The sequence below is a fragment of the Saccopteryx leptura genome, chromosome 2, assembly GCF_036850995.1.
Source record: "Saccopteryx leptura isolate mSacLep1 chromosome 2, mSacLep1_pri_phased_curated, whole genome shotgun sequence".
NCBI lineage: Eukaryota > Metazoa > Chordata > Mammalia > Chiroptera > Emballonuridae > Saccopteryx > Saccopteryx leptura.
In genome coordinates, this window is record NC_089504.1 from 147483518 (window position 1) to 147507140 (window position 23623).

Consider the following 23623-nt stretch of genomic DNA (forward strand, 5'->3'; position numbering starts at 1 on the left):
TTCATAAAGGGAGCCAAATGGAAAGCTTTGTGAAAAACAAGCCCATACCAGACACTGTTCCATGTTTCATATGAAAATATTCAAAAGGTAAAAAAGGAGACAAGAATTAGAAGAAGCTAGATCTTATTATTTTAATTAGACTTACGCATTCCTTTAGGAAAATAGAGACGGTTCAAAACAATACATACAAAACTCTACTAAAACTGTAACTTACTTTATCTACTGCTTTTCGTACAATCTCTTTATATTCTTCCTTGGTGATATCTTTATTTTGGTAAAATGGTTTAATGGCCAGTTTTACCTCCTGTGCTGCTTTCTCCTGAATTTGCAATTTCTAGTAAGAGGAAAAAGATAATTGTTATTTGCCCAGTCACATACTTACAAAAAAATTAAAATCACTGCATGTGCATTATTAAAAGCAGCTCTTCAAATACTATTGTTATAAACACAAAATTTACTTATATTTCAAACATTTCTAAAAATAGTTATGAAATATTACTAGTAACTTAATTGGGCATCAACATGTCCAGATAAAACCCTTCAAATAATGTTAGAATTTATTAGAATTTAAGACTATCAATAAATTCCCTTTACCACTTATACAACAGAAAGCTGTTATTTTTTTCAACTTTATCATATACAAGATTATGTAGGTTGCTCTCAACCTTGAACTTGCCTTGTCTGTCTTCGAGCTATCTGCGCTGGCTTCCACTGTAACACTTACTTTGCTTTCTGCCAATTTTACAGCAGCACTAGACGCTTTGCTGTGACTTGATGACGAAGTATTACCAGAACTTGGCCCCTGAACTGTTTCCACATTTCCTGGGGCTGCTGTCAGAGCAGGCAAGACTGGTGTACTCATGTTATTACTTACATGAGAAGCTCCTGGAATACCCTGTTTTAAAGAGTTATCCATTAATGAATTACTTGTACTCAATAGGAGTTGTTTAGCCATGTATTAGAAATAACATGACAAAAATTCACAGCAATTCAACCATAGTACTTAAAGAGAAATGCATATTCCAGGTCACACACATAAAGGACTCTCAAGAGTCCTCAACATTCTCAAACAGGACTCTATTTAAATAAGTCAGCATGAATTTTAAATGATATATGTGTATTAAAATATTCTGACACCAACACTAAAAACAAAAACAGTATTTAAAGAATATTATCTTTCCTGCAAGGCTCTTTATGAAAATGAACTAAAGTAAGTACCCCCCCCCCCCCAAAGACAGGAGAAAATGAGGCTGTGAAGTCAAATGGCTTGCAGTGAGTTGATAGCAGAAAAAGATATAAGGTCCCATATTCTGGAATCCCATTCCCCTGTTCTTCCAACTATATCTTTTTTCTTTTTTTCCCTGTATTTTTCTGAAGCCGGAAACGGGGAGAGACAGTCAGACAGACTCCCGCACGCGCCCGACCGGGATCCACCTGGCACGCCCACCAGGGGGAGACGCTCTGCCCACCAGGGGGCGATTCTCTGCCCCTCCGGGGCGTCGCTCTGTCGCGACCAGAGCCACTCTAGCGCCTGGGGCAGAGGCCAAGGAGCCATCCCCAGTGCCCGGGCCATCTTTGCTCCAGTGGAGCCTCGGCTGCGGGAGGGGAAGAGAGAGACGGAGAGGAAGGAGAGGGGGAAGGGTGGAGAAGCAGATGGGCGCTTCTCCTGTGTGCCCTGGCCGGGAATCGAACCCGGGACTTCTGCATGCCAGGTCGATGCTCTACCACTGAGCCAACCGGCCAGGGCCCCAACTATATCTTGCTGAAAGGACTCTAAAATTTCTGAAATGTAGACATAAAACTGTAAGCAACACATTTATAAATTATTCAAATTATCTATATGTCTCAGAGATACTTATTTTTTTTGACAGAGACAGAGAGACTGATAGGGACAGACAGACAAGGGAGATAGATGAGAAGCATCAATTCTGTTTTGGCTCCTTAGTTGTTCTTGATTGCTTTCTCGTATGTGCCTTGATGGGGGGCTGGGGGTGGCTACAGCAGAGCGAATGACCCTTTACTCAAGCCAGTGATCTTGGGCTTCAAGCCAGTGACCTCTGGACTCAAGCTAGCAACCATGGAGTCATGTCTATGATTCCACGCTCAAGCCAGCGACACCGTGTCAAGCTGGTGAGCCCGTGCTCAAGCTGGCAACCTTGGGGTTTTGAACCTGGGTCCTCCGCTCCCAGTCTGATGCTCTATCCACTGTGCCACCGCCTGGTCAGGTGGTACTCTTCTGTTTTAGAATGGAAAATTCATGAAAATGAAATAGACAATAATGGATAATAAACAGCTTTAACTGGTGTCTGTCTGAACAAGACAATACATGCTTCATCCCAGTACTTTATCACAAGGTCCCACCCCCTAAGAAGTCCAATAAATTAGGGAAAAAATTTTAAAGCACCCATGACTTGCTTCTAGTTGGTTTATAATCTGGTCTTCTTAATCTCAAAAAACCTATCAGGATATCAATTACAGCACAATATAGCATAGACTTGATATGTATTAAATTCAGTTTTCTTACTTGGGTGGATGGGGACCTGGGGAAGAACTGTGAAAGAGAAGTTAGGAAGATTTACTATAAAGCTAATCAAATAAGTAACTGTTTTGGATGCTAGGAAGCCCTTTCTTGAACATCCATCCCTAACAGCTAAACGTTTACAATGGCCATGTTGACTAACCCGGAGTTGCTAAAAACATACCTGCAATTGCTTTCCATCTGGCTGTGAAGCAATGTAGTTGACTTGTTGGGATGGTGGGGGAGGGGGTGGTGGAGGTGGCAGTCCCTGAGACACACTGGTAGGAGCAGCTACCTGCATGAGAGGTACTCCTGTGTGCAGATGCAAAGGTAGCTGAGGATGAATATTAAATGGACCTCGTTGGATGTTCACCAGAGGAGCATGAACACCAACTGCATATGGGAAGATACTCATAGGCTGGTGCTGTGTGTTCACTTGTGGCTGCATCACATTCATCTGTGGCTGCATCATATTTATAGGTAGCTGAGAAGCATCACCTTGTTGGTTTGTTTGGTCTTTCAGGTTAGAATCTATCAAAAGAAAAAAGGCTTGTAAAAAAATCATACTATAAATTTCTTTAGACAGAGAAGCAAAGAATCACTGATTTCAGTAAAAGTAAATAGCAATTGACAGACTCAGAACACCTAAACCAATCTCCATTTGGCTTACTCCCGTCATTTCTAAATAATGTGAGCTGACTTTCAATTAATATATATATATATAATTTTCCCCCTCCCCCAGAGAGAGACAGACAAGAAGGGAGGGAGAGAGATGAGAATCATCAATTCTTCGTTGTGGCACCTTAGTTGTCCATTGTTTGTTTTCTCTTATGTGCCCTGACAGGAGAAGGGGGGCGCTGAAGGCGAGCCAGCAACCTTGGGCTCAAGCCAGCAACCACAGGGTCAGGTCTATGACCCCATGCTCAAGCTAGTAACCCTGTGCTCAAGCTGGTGACCTTGGGGTTTCAAACCTGGGTCCTCCGTATCCCAGGCCAATGCTCTATCCACTGCGGCACCTGGTCAGGCTAAAATAGTTTTTAAGAAAAAGTTTACATGGTAACATCCATCAATATTAGCAAAGAATCAGTAGTAGCTCAAGAAACTTACTGACTAAAGAAATACAAAATTTATTTAGGTTACTAAATTAGAAATTAATTTTAATGTTAGTTTTTTTGTTGCAATATTAACAAAAAAACCATTGAAAGATAAACCTTTATTAGAGAAGTGACTTAATTATATGAGAACAATGATCACAATAATTCAAGTGTACACATGTGAAATAAAAGAAGTTAAATCTTGCATAGAAACATCCCAAATTCTTTTATTGTAGCAAACTGTACTTAAAGTACTGAAGTCTTTGGGGCAAGGTTTGGGGCAGGGGTGGGATGGAAGAAAAAAATATTGATAGGTATATATATTTATATAATGTAAAGTGACCTTTAAACAACTGGGATTCAGTTTAACATTATAAAACTATAAAAGGTGATCTCAATTCATGCAAATAGGTATAAAACTTATAATCTCTTCATCAAATAAAAGTGTTAATAAACAGAATGTTACCCTGTTCAGCTGTTTCCTCTTCTTGTCTCATCCATCCAGATTGTGAACCTGAAGAATTCCTCCCTCGTCGTGAATAATAGTTTTGTACATCTGCTGGTAGAGTCCTTCTCACAGCCCAACTAGATGCAGATGTCCACCCAGATCTATCTGCTGGTGTATCAAATGAGAACTCTTGCTCACTTTTCCGTTTATAGGGTTGCTGTTCTACAAACTTGAAAGACTCATTCCCTGAACCATTTGAATTCCCTGAGAGGGGTTTTCGGTTTTGCCACCGATTTTCATTTTGATCTGCATAGGCAAAACTACCTCTGTAAGTGCCTCTGCCACGGTTACCTCTACCACGGTTAGACATCCAACCGGAACCATAGTTTTTATTCCAAGAATTCCCTGAATTTTCATTTCTATTTTCTTCCCAATAGGAATCCTTTAACTTGTCTGGATTTCTGGTCCTTGGATCAGGTCCAGAATTTATTTTTTCTGTTACCCAATTGGGACAGTAATTTCTATGCTTGTCAGCAGAATTTGGATCATCAGCATTTGAACTGATGTCATTTTTTTCTTTTCTTGTATTTTCATTCGGTTTCTCTGGGTCATTCTTTCTGTACCAATCATTTCCTCGTGGACATCTCCAACCATCGTTTGCCCATTTTTCCTTCCACCGCGGGGAGTAATTGTCTCTGTCATTTCTACCAAACGATGAACTCTTACTTTTTGTTCTACATCTTGATGGTGACCTAGAACGGGATCTGGACCTAGACCACCTTCTGGTTCTCCTCTCTTTCTCTCGATCCCTCCTTGGCCCATCTCTATCACCTTCTCTTTCTCTGCTCTGGGACCTGGATTTATCTCTTGGGGAGGAATCTTTCACTCTTGATTGAGACCTTCTGTTCTCTCTAGAAGTGTCTCTTTTTGGGGAGAGTGATTCTGATCTTTTCTCTTCCCTAGTGCTATCTCTTTTTGGAGATTGAGACTGTGACTGCCCTCTTTCTCTTACAGTATCCTTTTTTGGGGACTGAGAACGAGATTTTCTCCGTCCTCTCATAGGTTCTTTCTTAGGAGATGGTGATCGAGACTTCTTGTCTTCTTTTCCAGTTTCTCTTTTGGGAGATGGAGACTGAGACCGCTTCCTTTCCTGCACAGTGTCTTTGTTGGGAGACCAAGTTGTAGATGGGGAATGAAATCTAGATCTTCGAGTACGAGGCTTTTTGGCTTTATCTGTCATATCAAGTGAGCTTTCAAATGATTGAGATATAGTTTCAGCCTTTTCATTTACAGGATCAGAAGTTGGCATATTATTTTGAGAACTGTGCTCTGTAGAATTTTTATTCAACTGTTTAGCATCAGCATTTACAGATAGTTCAATTCCAGATTCATTCTGGTCACTGCAAAATGAATCACATTCCATAGGTATCATTTCATTATTGTCTTCACTAAAATGCTTCTGAATCTGTTCAATGTGTGTGTTAGGCAATTCTGTAGATCTGGCACATTCAACCAGAGATTCAGTCTTTTCTTCTAAAGATTTGTCTAAATTGGTGTTAAGATTACTTTCTAATAAATTATTTTCAGAGTCTTGAATACCATTGAAATTTTCATTCCCTGAAGTATCATACGTTGCAATTATTTCTGCATCAACAGTTTCAACATGTCCAGGCAACTGAACCTCTGAGCTCTCAATAGCTATTTCATCCATTGTTTGTATAATTTCACCCTCAGAAAATTCTAATTTGGGGCTGTCTACAAGCTGTTCTGCTTTTACTGCAGAATCTTTATGATCAATAATTTCTACTATTGGACTTTCTATGACCTTTTCATCGTCAACATCTGTAACTTTTTCTTCACTGACCTCTACAACATTTTCTTCACTGATCTCTACAATTCTTTCTTCACTGACCTCTACAATGTTTTCTTCATTAACCACTAGCTCTGCATTCTCAGATAACTCACCTGAGCTTGGCAGAGGTTGGTGTACTTCAATCTCAGATGCTGAACATGTAAGAAAATCATTTGGAGGATGATCTGTACCTATATCTGCTTTTACCTCTGATTCTGAATGTTGAGATATTTGGTCTTGGTTTTCTAATGGATCATCTCCTTTCCCAGTAGAAATCTCACTTTCTAAACAAAAAACATTAGCCTCAATACCTGTATTCTCAGCTTTTTGAACTTCTTCCTCCTTTCCAATTAGCACAGGAGGATCTTGGGTATAAGACTCAGAATATGAAGATTCTACTCTTTCCTCTGCATCATGTTTCTCAGTATGATCCTCACTTTCTTCTATTTGCTCACTACAACTTTTGAAGCCATTAGCAGACTTACTTTCTGCATTTATCTGCACAGCACAAGTGTTACTACTTTCTTCATCTGACTGGTGCTCTTTCTCTAACAAAGGTAGTGTGTCAGATTCTGCAGTTTCTTCATCCACCGAATCACTGGAAGATGATTTTTCAGGGGACGGTACAGAGCTCCGAAGTTTCTTTTTCAGTAAAGGTGGTTTCCTTCCTCTTCTTATAGACTTCCGTTTTGCAGCCTGTCTTGTTTGCTTTTCTGACTCAGCTGAAGAAGAAACACTTACAGATGGATTATTGTTATCAGGAACATCACACCCAGAATTATGTGATACTGGGGATCTCTGAGACTGACTGATTGTCTCAGCTCTCGTGTTACGTGTAGATCTCCTCGTAGGAGTTGCTGCTGCAGGTTTTCGTCTTGACCCTCTGGTGTTTGATGTACCAGAAGTTTGCTTCTTCTCATCTCCTTCTTGAGTATGTGCTAATGCATATCCCTTGCAAGAAGTACCTAATAATATGTATTTTTTAAAAGTAAAAAGTATGTTTTAATAAATGATAATAGTTTGGCTTCAGCTTATTTTAACATAAAATACACATTGATAACAGAGTGAAACAAAATATACTTATGAATCAAATTATGAATAAATATAAAGCTACTAATATATGTGATATCAGGTATTTATCAGCTTCTTTTAATGCTACAAAAGTAAGTTTTCACAATATTTGAATCCATGTGGGCAATTTTATAGAAAAAAAATTTTTTGGTCTGATAACTGCCATTTGCTTTATGAATTGGTATTACCTTAATAAACTGTAAGAGAAAACACATTATCCACAAATAAAGATGAAAATTATTTTTTTTATAATTAACAGGAGATAGGGAATGTTACTTCTAAAGATCTCTAATTTGGATACTAAAGCTCTAAATAGAAGGAAGACTTCTAATCGGTCCTCAAGAATATTAATTATTATTTTCTCAAAGTAAAAGGGATTTTCTAGTTTGAACAATTTTAAAGTCAAGTCACTGCCCAAATATTTAGGACTATTTAAATCTTTATAACAGCTTTTCTAAGTCATCAACATTCACTTTTTATGATACTGAAAAGAAGCTCATAATTTTTTTAAAAGCAGGAAAAAAGTTCACGAACTTTACCAAAATTCTCTAAAGATATGGTACTCGTTGGAAAAATAGTTCTCGGCAACACAGAAGATATGAGAGGAAGGACTTCTGTTTCAATATTCCAGGGTATAAAACCAATTCTGAAAATTCAAAACAAAATACATTTTTGTTTAAATGGTTTAAAAAATCAAACCAATGATTTTCCAAATCAAGTTATCAATATTAAAATAGTATGCTTAAATTATTTTTTGCACAAATATACTGCTCACAAAAATTAGGGGATAAGGGAACATACAGATAGTCCAGTACTTTTAGCCTTTTATATAGTGCATTTTCACCAATGAAATAAAAGTTGGTTTTGGCCCTGGCCGGTTAGCTCAGCGGTAGAGCGTTGGCCTGGCGTGTGGGGGACCCGGGTTCGATTCCCGGCCAGGGCACATAGGAGAAGCGCCCATTTGCTTCTCCACCCCCCTCTCCTTCCTCTCTGTCTCTCTCTTCCCCTCCCACAGCCAAGGCTCCATTGGAGCAAAGATGGCCCGGGTGCTGGGGATGGCTCCTTGGCCTCTGCCCCAGGCGCTAGAGTGGCTCTGGTCGCGGCAGAGCGACGTCCCTGAGGGGCAGAGCATCGCCCCCTGGTGGGCAGAGCGTTGCCCCTAGTGGGCATGCCGAGTGGATCCTGGTCGGGCGCATGCGGGAGTCTGTCTGACTGTCTCTCCCCGTTTCCAGCTTCAGAAAAATACAAAAAAAAAAAAAAAGTTGGTTTTGCATCTCACTTGCATAATCAAACAACTTTCTTTGACTTGTCATTTGTTTTTCTGATGTACTTGTTTAATAATAAAATACCAAATGCTTTTTAAAAATCACCTCATAATTCATTTTGAAATATGCCATAATTTTTTTGAGCAGTACAGTTAAAAATGTAAATTCAAGGTTACTCATTGTTCTAAGACGGCTACCAACTGGCTGCAAAGAAAAAAACCTTTAAATACATATTTTTCAGATAAATTAATGGCAATGGGAGATCAAGGTCAGCTTAAATATATAATATTTATTTCTCTTTTAAATAATATTTTACCAAGAATTTTTAGCTGCTGCCTGACCAATGGTGGCACAGTGAATACAGCGTCAACCTGGGATGCTGAAGTCCCAGGTTCAAAACTTGAGGTCGCCAGCTTGAGCTCAGTGTCACTGGGATCATCGACATGATCCCATGGTCACTGGTTCAGCTGTAGCCCCCCAGTCAAGGCACATATGAGAAGCAATCGATGAACAACTAAAGTGCTGCAACTACGAGTTGATGCTTCTCATCTCTTTCCCTCCCTTCCTGTCTCTCTCTCAAAAAGAAAAAATATTTTAGCTGTTAACCTCTTTTTGCTATTCTAAAAAGTCACTTGAATAATAAAATGCACATTTTTAAGTGCACTGTTTGATGACTTCTTACCACTGTACATATCTGTGTAACCACCACCTCAAAAAAAACAAAAACAAACAAAACCCAGGTCATTTCTACCACCCCAGAAAACAGCTTTCATGCCCCTTGTACTCCACTTCCTTTCCAGGCAACCAAAAAAATAATTTTGTATAATTAATCAAATCAAGGTTTTAAAGAAATTAGTGAGGTCAAATCAGTACATGAGTAAAAAATATTGAAAATAGAACTATATTTGAATTTTGAAGCATTTCATAGATAATACGCCAGTTTTTTGTTATGTCTTTGTTTTACAGAACATATCAAGGCCCTAAACATCAAAATATGTTCATTTTTTAGAAACCTGATTTCTATTGCTGTATTATATTTTGAAATTCCTCCATTACGATGGCTCTTCAAAGTTCCTTGTGTCCCTATGGACTTGCAGACTCCAAAGTTTCTGCATCCAAACCCAATACACTCTCAGCTTCTTTTTTGATTCGTTTTTGATCATCCATCCAGGTCTCCTAACAGGACTGGCTTATCTAATGTAAGGCGAGATTCTGGAGTAGGGGGAGAAAAGCTTGGGAAAAAATGTGCAATGTGTACATTTATAAAAATATATAACTCTTAAGAAAAGGTTTTATATCATACATATCTGTACTTCCAAATCTTTTTTTTTTTTAAGTGAGAGAGAGAGAGAGAGAGACAGAGAGAGAGACAGGCACAGACAGACAGGAAGGGAGAGAGATGAGAAGCCTTAACTCTTCGTTGCGGCTCCTTAGTTGTTCACTGATTGCTTTCTTATGTGTGCCTTGGTTTCAGCTTAGCCAGTGACCATTTGCTGAAGCCAATGACTTTGGGCTCAAGCCAGCGACCATGGGGTCATATCTATGATCCCACGCTTAAGCTGGCAACTTTGGGGTCCAAACCTGGGTCTTCAGCATTCCAGGCTGATGCTTTATCCACTATTCCACAGCCTGGTCAGGCCTAATTTTACTTCTATTGGTGTTCCATTGTTATTCCTAGAGTGTGAAGGGCCCTATGCAGAAATATTACAGAGATATATAAAGTTATGAATTATAGGCAAAGACCTTGATCTTTACATACAAGCTTGATTTAAGCATATATCATGTACCTAGCAACGTGCTAGTAGCTTCAGGACTCAAATTAAGAAAAGGCCAAATAAAAAAAAAAAAAAGAGAAGAAAAGGCCCAACATTAGAAGGTCATGAATGCCCTGGCCGGTTGGCTCAGCGGTAGAGCGTCGGCCTAGCGTGCAGAGGACCCGGGTTCGATTCCCGGCCAGGGCACACAGGAGAAGCGCCCATTTGCTTCTCCACCCCTCTGCCGCGCTTTCCTCTCTGTCTCTCTCTTCCCCTCCCGCAGCCAAGGCTCCATTGGAGCAAAGATGGCCCGGGCGCTGGGGATGGCTCTGTGGCCTCTGCCTCAGGCGCTAGAGTGGCTCTGGTCGCAATATGGCGACGCCCAGGATGGGCAGAGCATCGCCCCCTGGTGGGCAGAGCGTCGCCCCTGGTGGGCGTGCCGGGTGGATCCCGGTCGGGCGCATGCGGGAGTCTGTCTGACTGTCTCTCCCCGTTTCCAGCTTCAGAAAAAAGGAAAGAAAAAAAAAAAAAAAAAAGAAGGTCATGAATGCCAGGACAGAAGAACCCTGATCAAATAGTTATTTAAAAGAACATTGTGGAGGGAAAATATCATGGTAAAAGCAGTGATTCAGCTAACAGCACATAGTTAGGACTAGAATGGAGAAAGGAGAAGAAAAATGACAGATCAGAGTGCTTTTACTAATAAGGAATCTAACCATGTAGGTACTCTCTCTTTTAAATGAACCTAATATCTACATTCATTTATTAAACATAAAAAATTCCTTACTTTAAGGGGTTCTTTAAATAGCAACCTTTGTTAGGAATTTGAAATGGAGAAGTATAAATTGCACAAAACTTTCTTAGAAACATAATTATCAAATAAGATACATTTATACTTAAGTATTAATATCTTCAGTAACAATTTTTTTTTACCTTCCAATTCCAGGAAATGTATCAGGAAACCATGACAATTCCAGTTCCTGTCTCTTCTGCCTAATCAATGCACTGATTTCATTGACTTCTATAAATTCTGTACTAAAAGAGAAAATTTACACCATCAGAACTCTAAAATTTTAAGTTTGGAGCAACAATTGTAGTCATGAGATATGCAGCTGTTGTCATACATAGCATTATAAATCACATTTAGGTGAATAAGACCCTTTTTCTATTTAAACACTTTCAAAATGAACTCATTCCTAAATCTAGCAAAATATTTATATTACAAACCAAGATTATATTAATATAATTTATAAAATAATGTGTTCATTTCTATTTAAGTGACAAAATTTTTAAAAAGTCAATTCAGACTAATATCCTTATTATTGAGAAAAAACTAACACTATTTCTATCCCATGAACCAAAGCTACAGCAAGCAGTCCCAGTAGAACTGTAGGTGCAAACAGTTTCCATCTGAAATTAAGTGGAGGACAACAGAAGAAAATCAATGAAGGATGGTTACTGTAACAAAAAATGGGTACAGTTCAGCTTTTCAAATTGCTTTGACTGGTGCCTTGCCAAGTTCATAAATTAAATTACACAATCATCTGTCTTGTTAGTTAACCAACTCAATATGATTTTAAAACTTCAACTTAGTTTTCAGATTCCACATATATCTACTTAGTATCTACTTGCCAGTCACTATGGCTTCAAACATGACTGGATCTACTCTGAAAGGGCTCTGCTTATAGGCACTGCCGCCACAATTTAAAAAGTAGCCCACTTTTCTATCACATAAAAAGCCTATGTAGGGAGACTTGACATGGGGTGGTGGACACATAATACAGTGTAGAGATGTGTAGAAGAATTGTGTATCTGAAACCTGTATAATTTTGTGAACTATGTCAACTCAATAAATTCAATAAAAAGGAAAATAAAAGCCTATGTAAAACAACTTAATTTATTATTAATGAAAACTAAGCCCACTAGCATAGGCAGTCATTGTGTAATAGATAATGTCACAAACAACAGGTTTTTCTTTTCTAAAACTAGTTTATTTTCCAAAAGACACAAACAAATAATACAAGGTGGGCTTTAATGTTTGTTGAGCCTAAGTTTAAATTTCTGCCAAAAGTTAATTATAACTAAAACATCAATTATAAAAAGCATAAATTAAAAGTAAAAAGTACTAACCAGTAAGCTCTACAGGTAAAAGAAGATTCTCCAGTTTGACTACTAGAAGAAAATATATTGGAGAAAAGATTTCTGAAGTACTGACTTGTACACTGATTTGATCTTCGAGGCTAGAAAAGTAAAAAGAGGTTAGTGAAACATCAAACAAAATATCTCCATAATAGCAGGTAATAGTTGTATTTAAATACTCTCATATACTGATACACCTGAGGCACTAGCATTATGTACTAAACAACCATAAAGTATTATAAAAAAAAAATTTTTTTTTCAACAAACCTTCTTTATCTTTATTATTGCATTTTTCTTTCCTCTTATTTCATTGTAGTTAATATTTCCTGTTCAAAAACACAAAAAGACTTGGTTACCTTGTCTTAAGGTTACAATACCAGTATTGATATCGACATATTGACAAAAGAAAGTTAAAATATGTAGAAAAGCTGAATTTAAAATAATAGTATTTGATTTACATAATTTTTCCAAATGCTAATTATATCTTGTTAAACCACAGATCTAAGAAAAATATAAGAGGCCACAACAGAGAAAACTGGTAAAGCATGTAACATTACTATGCTTAGAGCATGAGTATTAAAATTCTAGTCAACATTTTCTGGCACCCTATGCAAATTTAAACCACCATGAAACAAAAAAGTATATATAAGCAGTCAAATTAGCCTGACCAGGTGGTGGCGCAGTGGATAGAGCACTGACCCTGGATGCTGAGAACCCAGGTTCCAAACCCCAAGGTCTCTCTGCCAGGTTGAGCAGGGGTTCATCCGGCTTGAGTGTGGGATCTTAGACATTACCCCATGGTCTCTGGTTGAGCCCAAAAGCCGTTGGCATGAGCCCAAAGGTCGCTGGCTTGAGCAAGGGGTCACTAGCTCAGCTGGAAAACCCCAGTCAAAGGACATATGAAAAAACCCCCACAAATGAACAACTAAAATGTTGCAACAAGTTGATGCTTTTCATCTCTCTCCCTTCCTGTCTCGCTAAAAAAACAAAACAAAACAAAAAGTCAAATTACTTAATATCAATAATGCACTTCATATGTCCTTTTTCAGTGTGACCTAAGAAACAGGTACTGTTAACTTACCTCAAGTAAGTAAGAGCTGACCAGGGCAACTGGGGCCATCAGACTTAGTCAACTATAAATTATCAATTAACCACTGGTACCATCTTTAAGTAAGTACCCTTTTTCCTCCTCAAACTTTATAATTACAATTAGAAAAGTAGATACGTTGATTAAAACAGCTTTTTGTTATAGAAACGTTTCAGCTATACTGCTTATGACTTATTTTTTTGGTGTTACCTGTCCCATCTGAAAATTTATTTCTAGGGATACATACCACCAGGTTAAGGAAGATAAAGGATAGTTTCTGCTAACCACAAAAATTGTGTTAGCATCTTTATAGATTACTGCCTTTAGTTTTTCTTTACCATCAAGTCTATTTATTAGTAGTCATCTATACCTCTCAATACACTTGTCTGCAATAAGCTGTGGCTGGTACTGTCATTGCTCTGTCCGCAGAACACTGGAAAAAGTTATAGTGCAAATGACAACTGGTCTTTCATTCCAGTTGTGTTTGCCTCACAAAGGGCTTACTGATTGTTCAAAATAAATCACCCTAATTAGGAGGCCTGTTTCCTGCTACTAGAAGACCACATGTACTTGGGGTTTCTTTTGTCAGTCCAATTGGTTACAGACTACTTTCTACTTAATAGCATACTAATTTCCTTTTAAGTTAATACATAACATCTGTTCGCTTTTGTGCTATTATCCATCCTTCACACAGGTTCCACCCAGAAATTATGTAATTTTAAGACTGGCGAAACAGGTGCTGGCTGAGAGGTCCAGGTACTTATTTCCCTACTCTTTGATGTGTATTTAAAAGATGACAGATTTTTTAATTGCTAAAAGAAGTCAGAAATAAAAATGTGTGATGGGTACCCAGTTACTTGCTTAAAAATAACTATTTCCTTAGCTAGACAGAGAATTGCTGCACTGTAGCTACATAGTGTCTTTTATGCCCTGAGGGAGCAGACTTGTTTTCATTCAGGTTTTTTTCATTCAATACTTAATGAGTATGTTACTGTTTACATAACATTTCTTTACCCAAAAACCTATCTTAGGAAGCCAGCGTTAAGACAAAATGCTCTCTATGGGAAGAAGTGTCAGTTTTCTGGCCAATGCTAAGTATGAATATCTAGTCCAAACACTATTTCACATATTTCTGTGTAATTCTGAGGTAATAACTGAGCAGCTCTGATAACAATCTCAAAAGTGTTCAATACTGGTGAATTTGTCTAAATTGTAGTTTCTTGGAGACCATTCCAAAAATCTATTACAGTGTGTCCGTAAAGTCATGGTGCACTTTTGACCGGTCACAGGAAAGCAACAAAAGACAATAGAAATGTGAAATCTGCACCAAATAAAAGGAAAACCCTTCCAGTTTCTGTAGGATGATGTGGCAGCATGTGCAGATGATGACGTAACACCGTGTATACAGCGGAGCAGCCCACGGCCATGCCAGTTGAGATGTGGATGGTACTGAGGAAAGTTCAGTGTGTTCTGTGGCTCGCTAAATTCGAATCCGTGACCAAAATGCAACGTGAATATTGGCGCGTTTATAATGAAGTGCCAGCACATAGGAACAACATTACTCGGTGGGATAAGCAGTTGAAGGAAACCGGCAGTTTGGTGGAGAAACCACGTTCTGGTAGGCCATCAGTCAGTGACGAGTCTGTAGAGGCTATATGGGATAGCTACCTAAGGAGCCCTAAAAAATCTGTGCATGAGCCCACATTGAACTGCACCGAATAGGTATGAAACTGGGAGAGTTTTCCTTTTATTTGATGCAGATTTCACATTTCTATCATCTTTTGTTGCTTTCCTGTGACCGGTCAAAAGTGCACCATGACTTTACGGACACACTGTATTTATCTGCCTGTGCAGTGATATGTATCTTCATTCAACATTTATCAAAGTAATGCAAGTACCTACTTTAGTAAGTCAAATAGCACATCTAGGTTTATTAAGAAAAACTACAGAAATCCCCACTCTTGATTTTGTTCCCAAAAGCACATATCAAATCTTTTAGCTCTTTCTTCTAATATTTATCTCTATTTCTAAGTAACATGCTTATACTATTCAACCTTGATTTTTTTTTCTTTTGGTTTCAGATATTTTCTTCTTTTTTTTTATATTGCAGAATAGGAATTTTCAACCATTTTCATCTCACTGCACACAAACTAGTTACCAAAATTCAGCTGCATAACCAAAAATATATTGCCAATCTGACCAAAATAATAGGTATAATTTTGATTCACTCACACTGGATGGCTACTGTTGTGATGGCTTTTATTTTATTTTTTTAGGTGAGAGGAGGGGAGATAGTGAGGCAGACTCCTGCATGAGCCCAGACAGGGATCCACCTGGCAAATCCCATCTAGGGTCAATGCTCAAGTATTGAACTACTTTTAGCACCTGAGGCTGATGCACTCTACTGGAGCTACCTCAGCACCTAGGGCCATGCTCGAACCAATACAGCCACTGGGAGTGGAAGAGAGAGAAGGGGGAGGGGGAGGAGGAGAAAAGCGGATGATCACTTCTCCTGTGTGCCTTGACTGGAAATTGAACCTGGAATATCCATACACCGAGCCGACACTCTATCCAATGAGCCATCAGCCAGGGCCTATCATTTTTTTATTTGGCAATCTATGGGTAAAGAGGTCAGTGCCACTGACTAAATAGTCAGGTATTACATATTTTAAAGATTCTTATAGCATCCTGGTTGAAAATTGCTGCTAGCACTGTTCACAGTGGCCAAGACATGGAAACAACCAAAAAGCCCTTCAATAGAAGACTGGATAAAGAAGATGTGGCACATATACACTATGGAATACTACTCAGCCATAAGAAACGATGACATCAGATCATTTACAGCAAAATGGTGGGATCTTGATAACATTATAAGGAGTGAAATAAGTAAATCAGAAAAAAACAAGAACTACATGATTCCATACATTGGTGGAACATAAAAATGAGACTAAGAGACATGGACAAGAGTGTGGTGGTTACCAGGGGTGGGGGGAGGGAGGACAGGGGGAGAGTTAGGGGGAGGGGGAGGGGCACAGAGAACTAGATAGAGGGTGGCGAAGGACAATCTGACTTTGGGCGAGGGGTATGCAACATAATTTAATGACAAAATAACCTAGACATGTTTTCTTTGAATATATGTACCCTGATTTATTAATGTCATCCCATTACCATTAATAAAAATTTATTTAAAAAAAAAAAATAATAAAAAAATAAAAAAAGAAAATAAAAAAAAAAAAAAGAAAATTGCTGCTATATAACGTAAAGACTTTTACCTTATACCACTGACCTACCTATCTCCTTTTTGTCTCCATCCTATGTTCTTTTTGATATATCAACATATTATATAAATGACATTACAGCCTAACTATATAAGCAATATTCACAGCTAAACCATATACTGAATTATGATAATTGTTCTTGTACAAACTTCTTGCTTTTCCTAAGGTTAATAATTGCTTTGTTTTCTCTTTCCCTTGTTTTCTTTATTATCAATCATTTATTAGTTAACTCTACAAAAGTATAAAGCTCTTAATACACTCAAACACATCAACTCATCATCAAGTTTGTTCCCCACTCTCTTAGAAATACTCTTCCTTTTTCTTGCTCCAATCTGAACTGATGACTCTCTAAACAGGGGTCCCCAAACTTTTTACACAGGGGGCCAGAGTTCACTGTCCTTCAGACTGTTGGAGGGCTGCCACATACAGTGCTCCTCTCACTGACCACCAATGAAAGAGGTGCCCCTTCCGGAAGTGTGGTGGGGGACCGGATAAATGGCCTCAGGGGGCCTAATGTGGCCCGCAGGCCGAAGTTTGGGGACACCTGCAGTCTAAAAGGTGCTGTTCAACTGTCATTCTGGTACTCCTGTCATCATCTTGACAATGCCCCATTATCTTTTTGGAACTCATTCTCTGAATCTCACATCATTCCTTCATTACTTTCTCATTTAATGAAGCATATACAACCTTCAACAGAATTCTTAGAAAAGGTGCATGAAAAAGAAATTTTGAACTCCTACATGTTTTAGAATGTCTTTATCCTGCCCTAACACTTGGTTGATAGCTGGGTAGGGTATAGAATTATCTAGGTTAGTAATTATTTTGCCCAGAAATTTCAAGGCATTGCTCCACTGCTTCATTTGTTGTTAACATTCTTTTATACATAGTCTATTGCCTCTCTCTAGAAGTTCTTAGGACATTATCATCTGCAGAGTTCTAGCATTTTATAAAGCATTTAGTATAGGTCTTTCCTCATGTACTAGGTGTTATTTCTTTATCCAAATACTCAAACCCTACTATTCTGAGAAATGTTCCTTTGTAGCACTTTCCTTGATAATTTTCTGCCTTTGTTTTATTTTCCCTTAATGAAATTCTATTATTCAGTACTGAATGTCATGGACTACTACTCTACCATCTCTTTGACTTTTTAAGATTTCTCAGCTTATTGTCTATTCTTAAATTTTTAAAATTTCTGCTGTAATATTTTTAATATTCAAAAGTCTCTTTTCTTGTCTTTTCTTGTTTTACTGATAAAATACCCTTTTTCTTCTCTCTGAGGATATCAACTTTTGAGTTCTTTCTGGTTTCCCAAAACTAGGCTGTGCTATCAGTCTACATTTGTTTCTGTTTTGATCTCTATTATATTTCCCTCAAATATTTGGTGATGCTTGATTGTTTGTAGGACACTACAATACTGATTGATAATGGTGTGAATGGGTGGTCACAGGCTTACAACTAATGGGTTTCACTGTAGTGTGATCAAGCAGAAATCTAGCTATTTCATTCAGAGATTCCTGACTGCCACTATTTCTAAGTCAAGTTGTCCTCATAGGCAACAGTATCCTAGAAGATACCTCCTGTCTCCTACATTGGAATAAACAAGACTGCCAGTGCTTTGAAAAAAATTACTACAGGTATAGAATTAGAGGACTCAACATTAAATTTAATTTTCCTCTCTTTACTCTGTTGTTTCCTCTACTGTCATTTGTGCTAGAGTTTAATCTTGTTCAACCACACACTCTAGAGCAGTGGTTCTCAAAGTGTGCGCCCTACAAGATTTCCAGGTGCGCCCTATGGTATTCCAGAGAAATATGTACTTGTTGGGGACCAAAAAACCAACAGGGATTTCGGAGTTTAGATTTTTGGGGCCAGAGGTATGGGGAATTGGCTGTAAGCTGACAGACTGCCCAACCCCCCATCTCACTTGCCTGATTAGATTGCAAAAGGCTGTTAAGCTGTGGTGCTGGATTGTTTACACTACCCCCATGTTACCCGGAAAGACTAGAGGCAAGTTTCTTCTATCCTATGTTTGGTGTAAAGTTAAGATAATATGTATGGTGGAGGGTTTTCTTTTCTGCACTCAACACAAGAGTAAAGAGAGAGGAATTCTTCAATGAATTGATGAGGAAATGAGTTTGCCTTTCAAATATATGCCCAAACATTGAAGAAATCTCTAGGACACATCAGTCTCATGTTTCTCATAAACACAAGAATGAAAAAACTTAACACATTTGCACTGAGACCTGCCAAATTTACTAAATCTTACTAAGAATGTATCTATATATATAAAAAGATAACGTTTTTGTCGTTTATTTTTTAACCCCTCTTTTTTACAAATTCCAAAAAGCATAACTCAAAAAATGTAACCTAAAATGTTTTTTAATGTCAGAATATATTTAACTTTGTCATATTTATTTCGTTTACTATAAAAGCACTCTTGGACTTTATATTTTTTCTTTAATATTTGACTTAATCATTTTAACATATTTCTCAGAAATTTGTATATAGTGCGCCTACAGTTATTTGTAGGATTTTAAATGCGCCCCGACTTCAAAAAGTTTGAGAATCACTGCTCTAGAGAGTAAGCCTCCAGTTTGTTTATTTATTTATTGTTTTAAAGATTTTATTTACGGTCATATTGCCATATTGCAGTTCACTTTTCACAGCCTCTATTGCAGATTTTTAAGTTGTACATATCTAATTTTGTATTGCGAATTTTTTGTTATACCGTGGGATTTTGCGGTATATAGGTATTATTTATATATTTATTTTTAAAATTATTTTTACAGTAAAATAAGCATTTTCTAGCCTAAAAAATTGAAAACAATATAAAAAGAGTGTAGGAAAGGTTAATAACAGTGAGGGAAAGGTTTATAAGAGTATAGGGAGGGTTTATAAAGACTTAAAAAAATATAAATAATAAAATAAACATAAGGTTGCTACTTCTCGAACTTTTGCCTTCCAGAACCCCCCACTATAGACGAGGGACCACTGTATTCATTTTAGAAAGGAAAGAGAAAGAAAGAGAGAGAAGGGGGTTAGGAGAAAGAAACATCAACTCCCATATGTGCCTTGACCAGGCAAGCCCATGGTTTCGAACTGACAACCTCAGTGTTCCATGTCAACGTTTTATCCACTGCACCACCACAGGCCAGGCAAGCCTCTATCCAGTCTTTGCATGGGTAATCTCCTTCCCCTACACTGTTCAGCCAGGAATTTGCGGGATAAACTGCTTTAAATTTTTTTAAACAATTCTGTTTTTGACCCCACCCATACCCTGCCTTCAGAGTAATGGAGGCCTCTTAAGACAGTCTAAGGTTCTGTTGTATGGAACTGATTTAATTGTTAACTCCACTCTCCCCATTAAGGTTTAGGTTTCAGCTTTCTGCTAAGAGAGTTTACCATTCACCTTGTACAACCACTTTTAAGCTTGTATTTTGTGGATTCTCTTAGCTGTCTTTTCTCTTCAGTTCTCTTAATATTTTTTCTTTTCATTCCTTTGTCTAGAGTTCTGGGAAGAATCATAGAATTAAACAGGCACTCAATCTGCTATGCTTAACTGAAAGTTTGTCATATTTGTTTGAATTCAGCATTTCAAACATGTTTCATGAACCACTAAGTCCAAAAGCTGTTTCATTAAAATAACTTTTTCTGTAATATAACCCTGGTAAAGGGTCTAAGCTTTGAGCCCAGTGCTTGGCATGCACCCACTTAAAATCTGATTAATTTATTTCAAACTTAATAAAGCTATAAGTAAATGGATCTAGCATGTACTTAAAGAAGTATTCCATTAAGAGACTCCAAAGGCACCAGCTTAAGCCCAAGGGCACTGGTTTAAACCCTGAGGTGCTGGCCAGTTTGAGCCCTGGCCAGGGCACATATGAAAAGCAATCAATGGCACAACTTAGTGGAAAGAGTTGATGCTTCTCATCCTCTTCTCCCCTCTTTCCCGTCCTCTATAAATAAATAAATAAAGCACAAAAAGGAAATACTTTTATATTCTATATCAATTATACATTCTTTTTTTTTTTTTTTTAAATACTTTATTTATTGATTTTACAGAGACAGGAGAGAAAGGGGAGCATGGATTGGGCAGTGTCAACTCATAGGTGCTTCATATTAGTTGTTCATTGCTCGCTTGTTGTATGTGCCTTGGCCAGGGCAGCCCAGGGTTTCGAACCGGCAACCTTGGCATTCCAGGCCGAAGATTTATCCACTGCGCCACCACAGGCCAGGCCAATTATACATTCTTAACAGAAGAGGTTGAAATTTAAAAAATGATAAATTCAGTTATCTAGTTTAACTGAAGAATAAAAGTGACATTTCCTTAAAAAATTGCCAAAAGGTATGCTAACCTTTCACAATACTACTAAGAAGGCAACAACACCATATTCATTAAATGAAAAAAATAAATTAAACAGTTTATATTAGTTTTCCTATAGTCATAGATGATTTAACGGAAAAACAAACAAAAACCAGTACTAAACCCAAAGGGCCAGCTTCCAGTAAGACTGTCTAGTGGGCCTGACAAGTTTTAACTAATGTTCTACTAATAATTTCTAATCTAGATAAAAGAGTTCACAATTTCATATGCTCTATTCATTAGTTTGTATATAACATAAATAACTTAAGGTAGAAAGTCACACATACACGGTCAAAAAACAGTCTCTTCCTGCTTCAAAAATCTTGAAGAAATTAAAGAAGCTAAAACTGAGTTCTTCTAAAATCTAGCCAAGCAATCTTAGATAAAGGGACTTTTTTTCCCAAGACATTATTTTATAAAAAGAAATTTAAATTATCCTTAGGACCCCATCATTCCTGTTCAGTGTAACTGAGTTTGCACAATTTCCCACTAACTCTGCCTTCATCATAACATTATCTCTTATTTCTTCCTTAGTCATGATAGGTTCATTATCGCCCCCAAACATTGAGACAATTACAAGTAACATTTATAGGTTCTCTTAGTCTTCTAATAAAACCCTTTGTTAATATCTAAGAAATCTCGTAAGAAATGTGAAAATCAAAGGTTAAAATTCTTTTTTAAGCAAGAGAGACAGAGGCAGAGAGACAGAGAAAGGGAGAGATAGAGACAATTAGAAAGAGAGAAAGATGAGAAGCATCAATTCTTCATTGCAGCCCCTTTGTTGTTCACTGATTGCTTTCTCATATGTGCCTTGACCCAGGGGCTCCAGCAGAGCGAGTGACCCCTTGCTCAAGCTACTGAACTTGGGCTCAAGCCAGAGACCTCAGGTTTTGAACCTGGGTCCCTTGCGTCCTGGTCCAATGCTTTATCCACTGTGCCACCTCCTGATCAGTTTTCTTTCATTATCAGAGAGTTGTAGCAAGGGTAATCAAATAATAAGTACGGAATAACCATTACCACTGGAAAATGCTACATAGAAAACACAATTACTACCCATAACTTAACCTCACTAGGGAAAAAAACAAGACAACATACTGTTTTTCACTTAAGTAACCCTAAGACCTTGAATTATGTTATATACCACTATGAAGAAAAAATGGCCAATTACATTTTTATAGTACATTTTTTAAATTACAGAAAATTTCAAATATCAGAAAGAATAGTATAATGAAACATCTTATACCAATGGTTTTCAACCACCAATCCCCCAGAAATTTTGGCTGATCCGCGAAAGAATTAACCACTACCTTATACCCACATCCCAACTTCTACAATTATTAAATCATGTTCAAAGTTAACTTACTACCGGCTCAAGATAATTTTGAAACAAATTCTGGGTATCAGATAATTTAATGTATAAATATATATTTCAGTATATTAACTAAGTCTAAGATTAAGTGATCTTTGGGGAAAAAATCCTTAATACCATTATCACAAGTAAAAAATAATTAAAATCCTCCATTCCCTAATATCAAAAATCAAATACCCATGTTTGATTTTCTCTAATTTCCATAAAGTTATATTAACCACATATTAGAATATAGATCCAAATAAGATCCATACATGTGGTTGAACATTTGTCTCTTAATATACAAGTTCTCTTCCATTCCTAGTAAACTCCTTGAGCATGACCAGTGGTGGAGCAGTGGATAGAGCATCGATCTGGGACACTGGGGTCCCAGGTTCAAAACTCCAGAGTTGACAGCTTGAGCGTGGGATCACAAACATGATCCCATGGTTACCGGCTTGAGGAAGGGGTCAGTGTCTCAGCTGAAGCCTCCCCCCCCCCCCCCGTCAAAGTATGTATGCATGTACGAGAAGCAATCAACTACAAGTTGAGGATTCTCCTCTGTCTCTCTCTCCCGCAAAAATAATAAAATAATAAACTCCTTGAAAAAATATTTTTTAAATCTTATTTACTGATTATAGAGAGAGGAAAGAAAAAGAAGGGGTGGAGGGAGCGGGAAGCATCCACTTGTAGAACCATATTTCCCCATGTATAAGACGCCCCTTAATTTTGGGGTCCGAAATTTGAAAAAAAAAAAATTACATCAAGTTCTTGAACTCAAGTCTTATTCATCATGAAATTCATACAACTCCTTGTCACTGTCAAAACTCCCATCCAATAGCTTGTCCTCATCTGTGTCTGATGATGAACCACTGTCTTCAACAATGAGCACAAAAACAAGCACAAAAAAGTGGGAAATGCAAGTAAAACCATCTATAACCACTGTATAAGATGCACCCAGTTTTTAGACCACAAAAATTTTGGGAAAGGGTGCATCTTATACATGGGGACATAGTTGCTTCTCCTATTTCCCTTGACAAGGCAAGGCCCGGTTTTGAACCGGAGACCTTAGCATTCCAGGTTGACATTTTACCTACTGCACCACCATGGGTCAGGTGAAAATTTTTGATAAAGAAATAAGGTGTTTTATCTGTGGTCTAAATTTTGCTGACTGCATACCCCTACTAAAACATAACATCTCTCTCTGCCTCTGTACATCTTGTAAATTAGTACTTAGATTTTTTTCAAGATTTTTTATTTATTTTAGAGAGAAGAGAGATAAAGAGAGAGAAGGGGGGAGGAGCAAGAAGCATCAACTCCCATATGTGCCTTGACTGGGCAAGCCCAGGCTTTCAAACTGGCAACATCAGTGTTCCAAGTGGACGCTTGATCCACTGCGTCACCAC

General features: G+C 37.8%; 1 protein-coding gene across 4 annotated transcripts in view; it reads right to left on the minus strand.

Moving 5' to 3' along the window:
• SCAF11 (SR-related CTD associated factor 11) overlaps nt 1–23623 on the minus strand; it is a 102938-nt gene that overhangs the window by 2800 nt on the left and 76515 nt on the right. For 2 of the 4 annotated variants that reach the window (XM_066369021.1, XM_066369024.1), the window contains 8 exons: nt 12409–12467; nt 12133–12242; nt 10936–11037; nt 7523–7629; nt 4079–6877; nt 2703–3049; nt 677–895; nt 215–334 (listed from right to left, as the gene is read on the minus strand). In XM_066369021.1, coding sequence (XP_066225118.1) covers nt 215–334; nt 677–895; nt 2703–3049; nt 4079–6877; nt 7523–7629; nt 10936–11037; nt 12133–12242; nt 12409–12467 — 3863 coding nt within the window. The remainder of the gene's footprint in view (nt 1–214; nt 335–676; nt 896–2702; nt 3050–4078; nt 6878–7522; nt 7630–10935; nt 11038–12132; nt 12243–12408; nt 12468–23623) is intronic. The other 2 variants (XM_066369022.1, XM_066369023.1) reach the window with 2 other exon arrangements.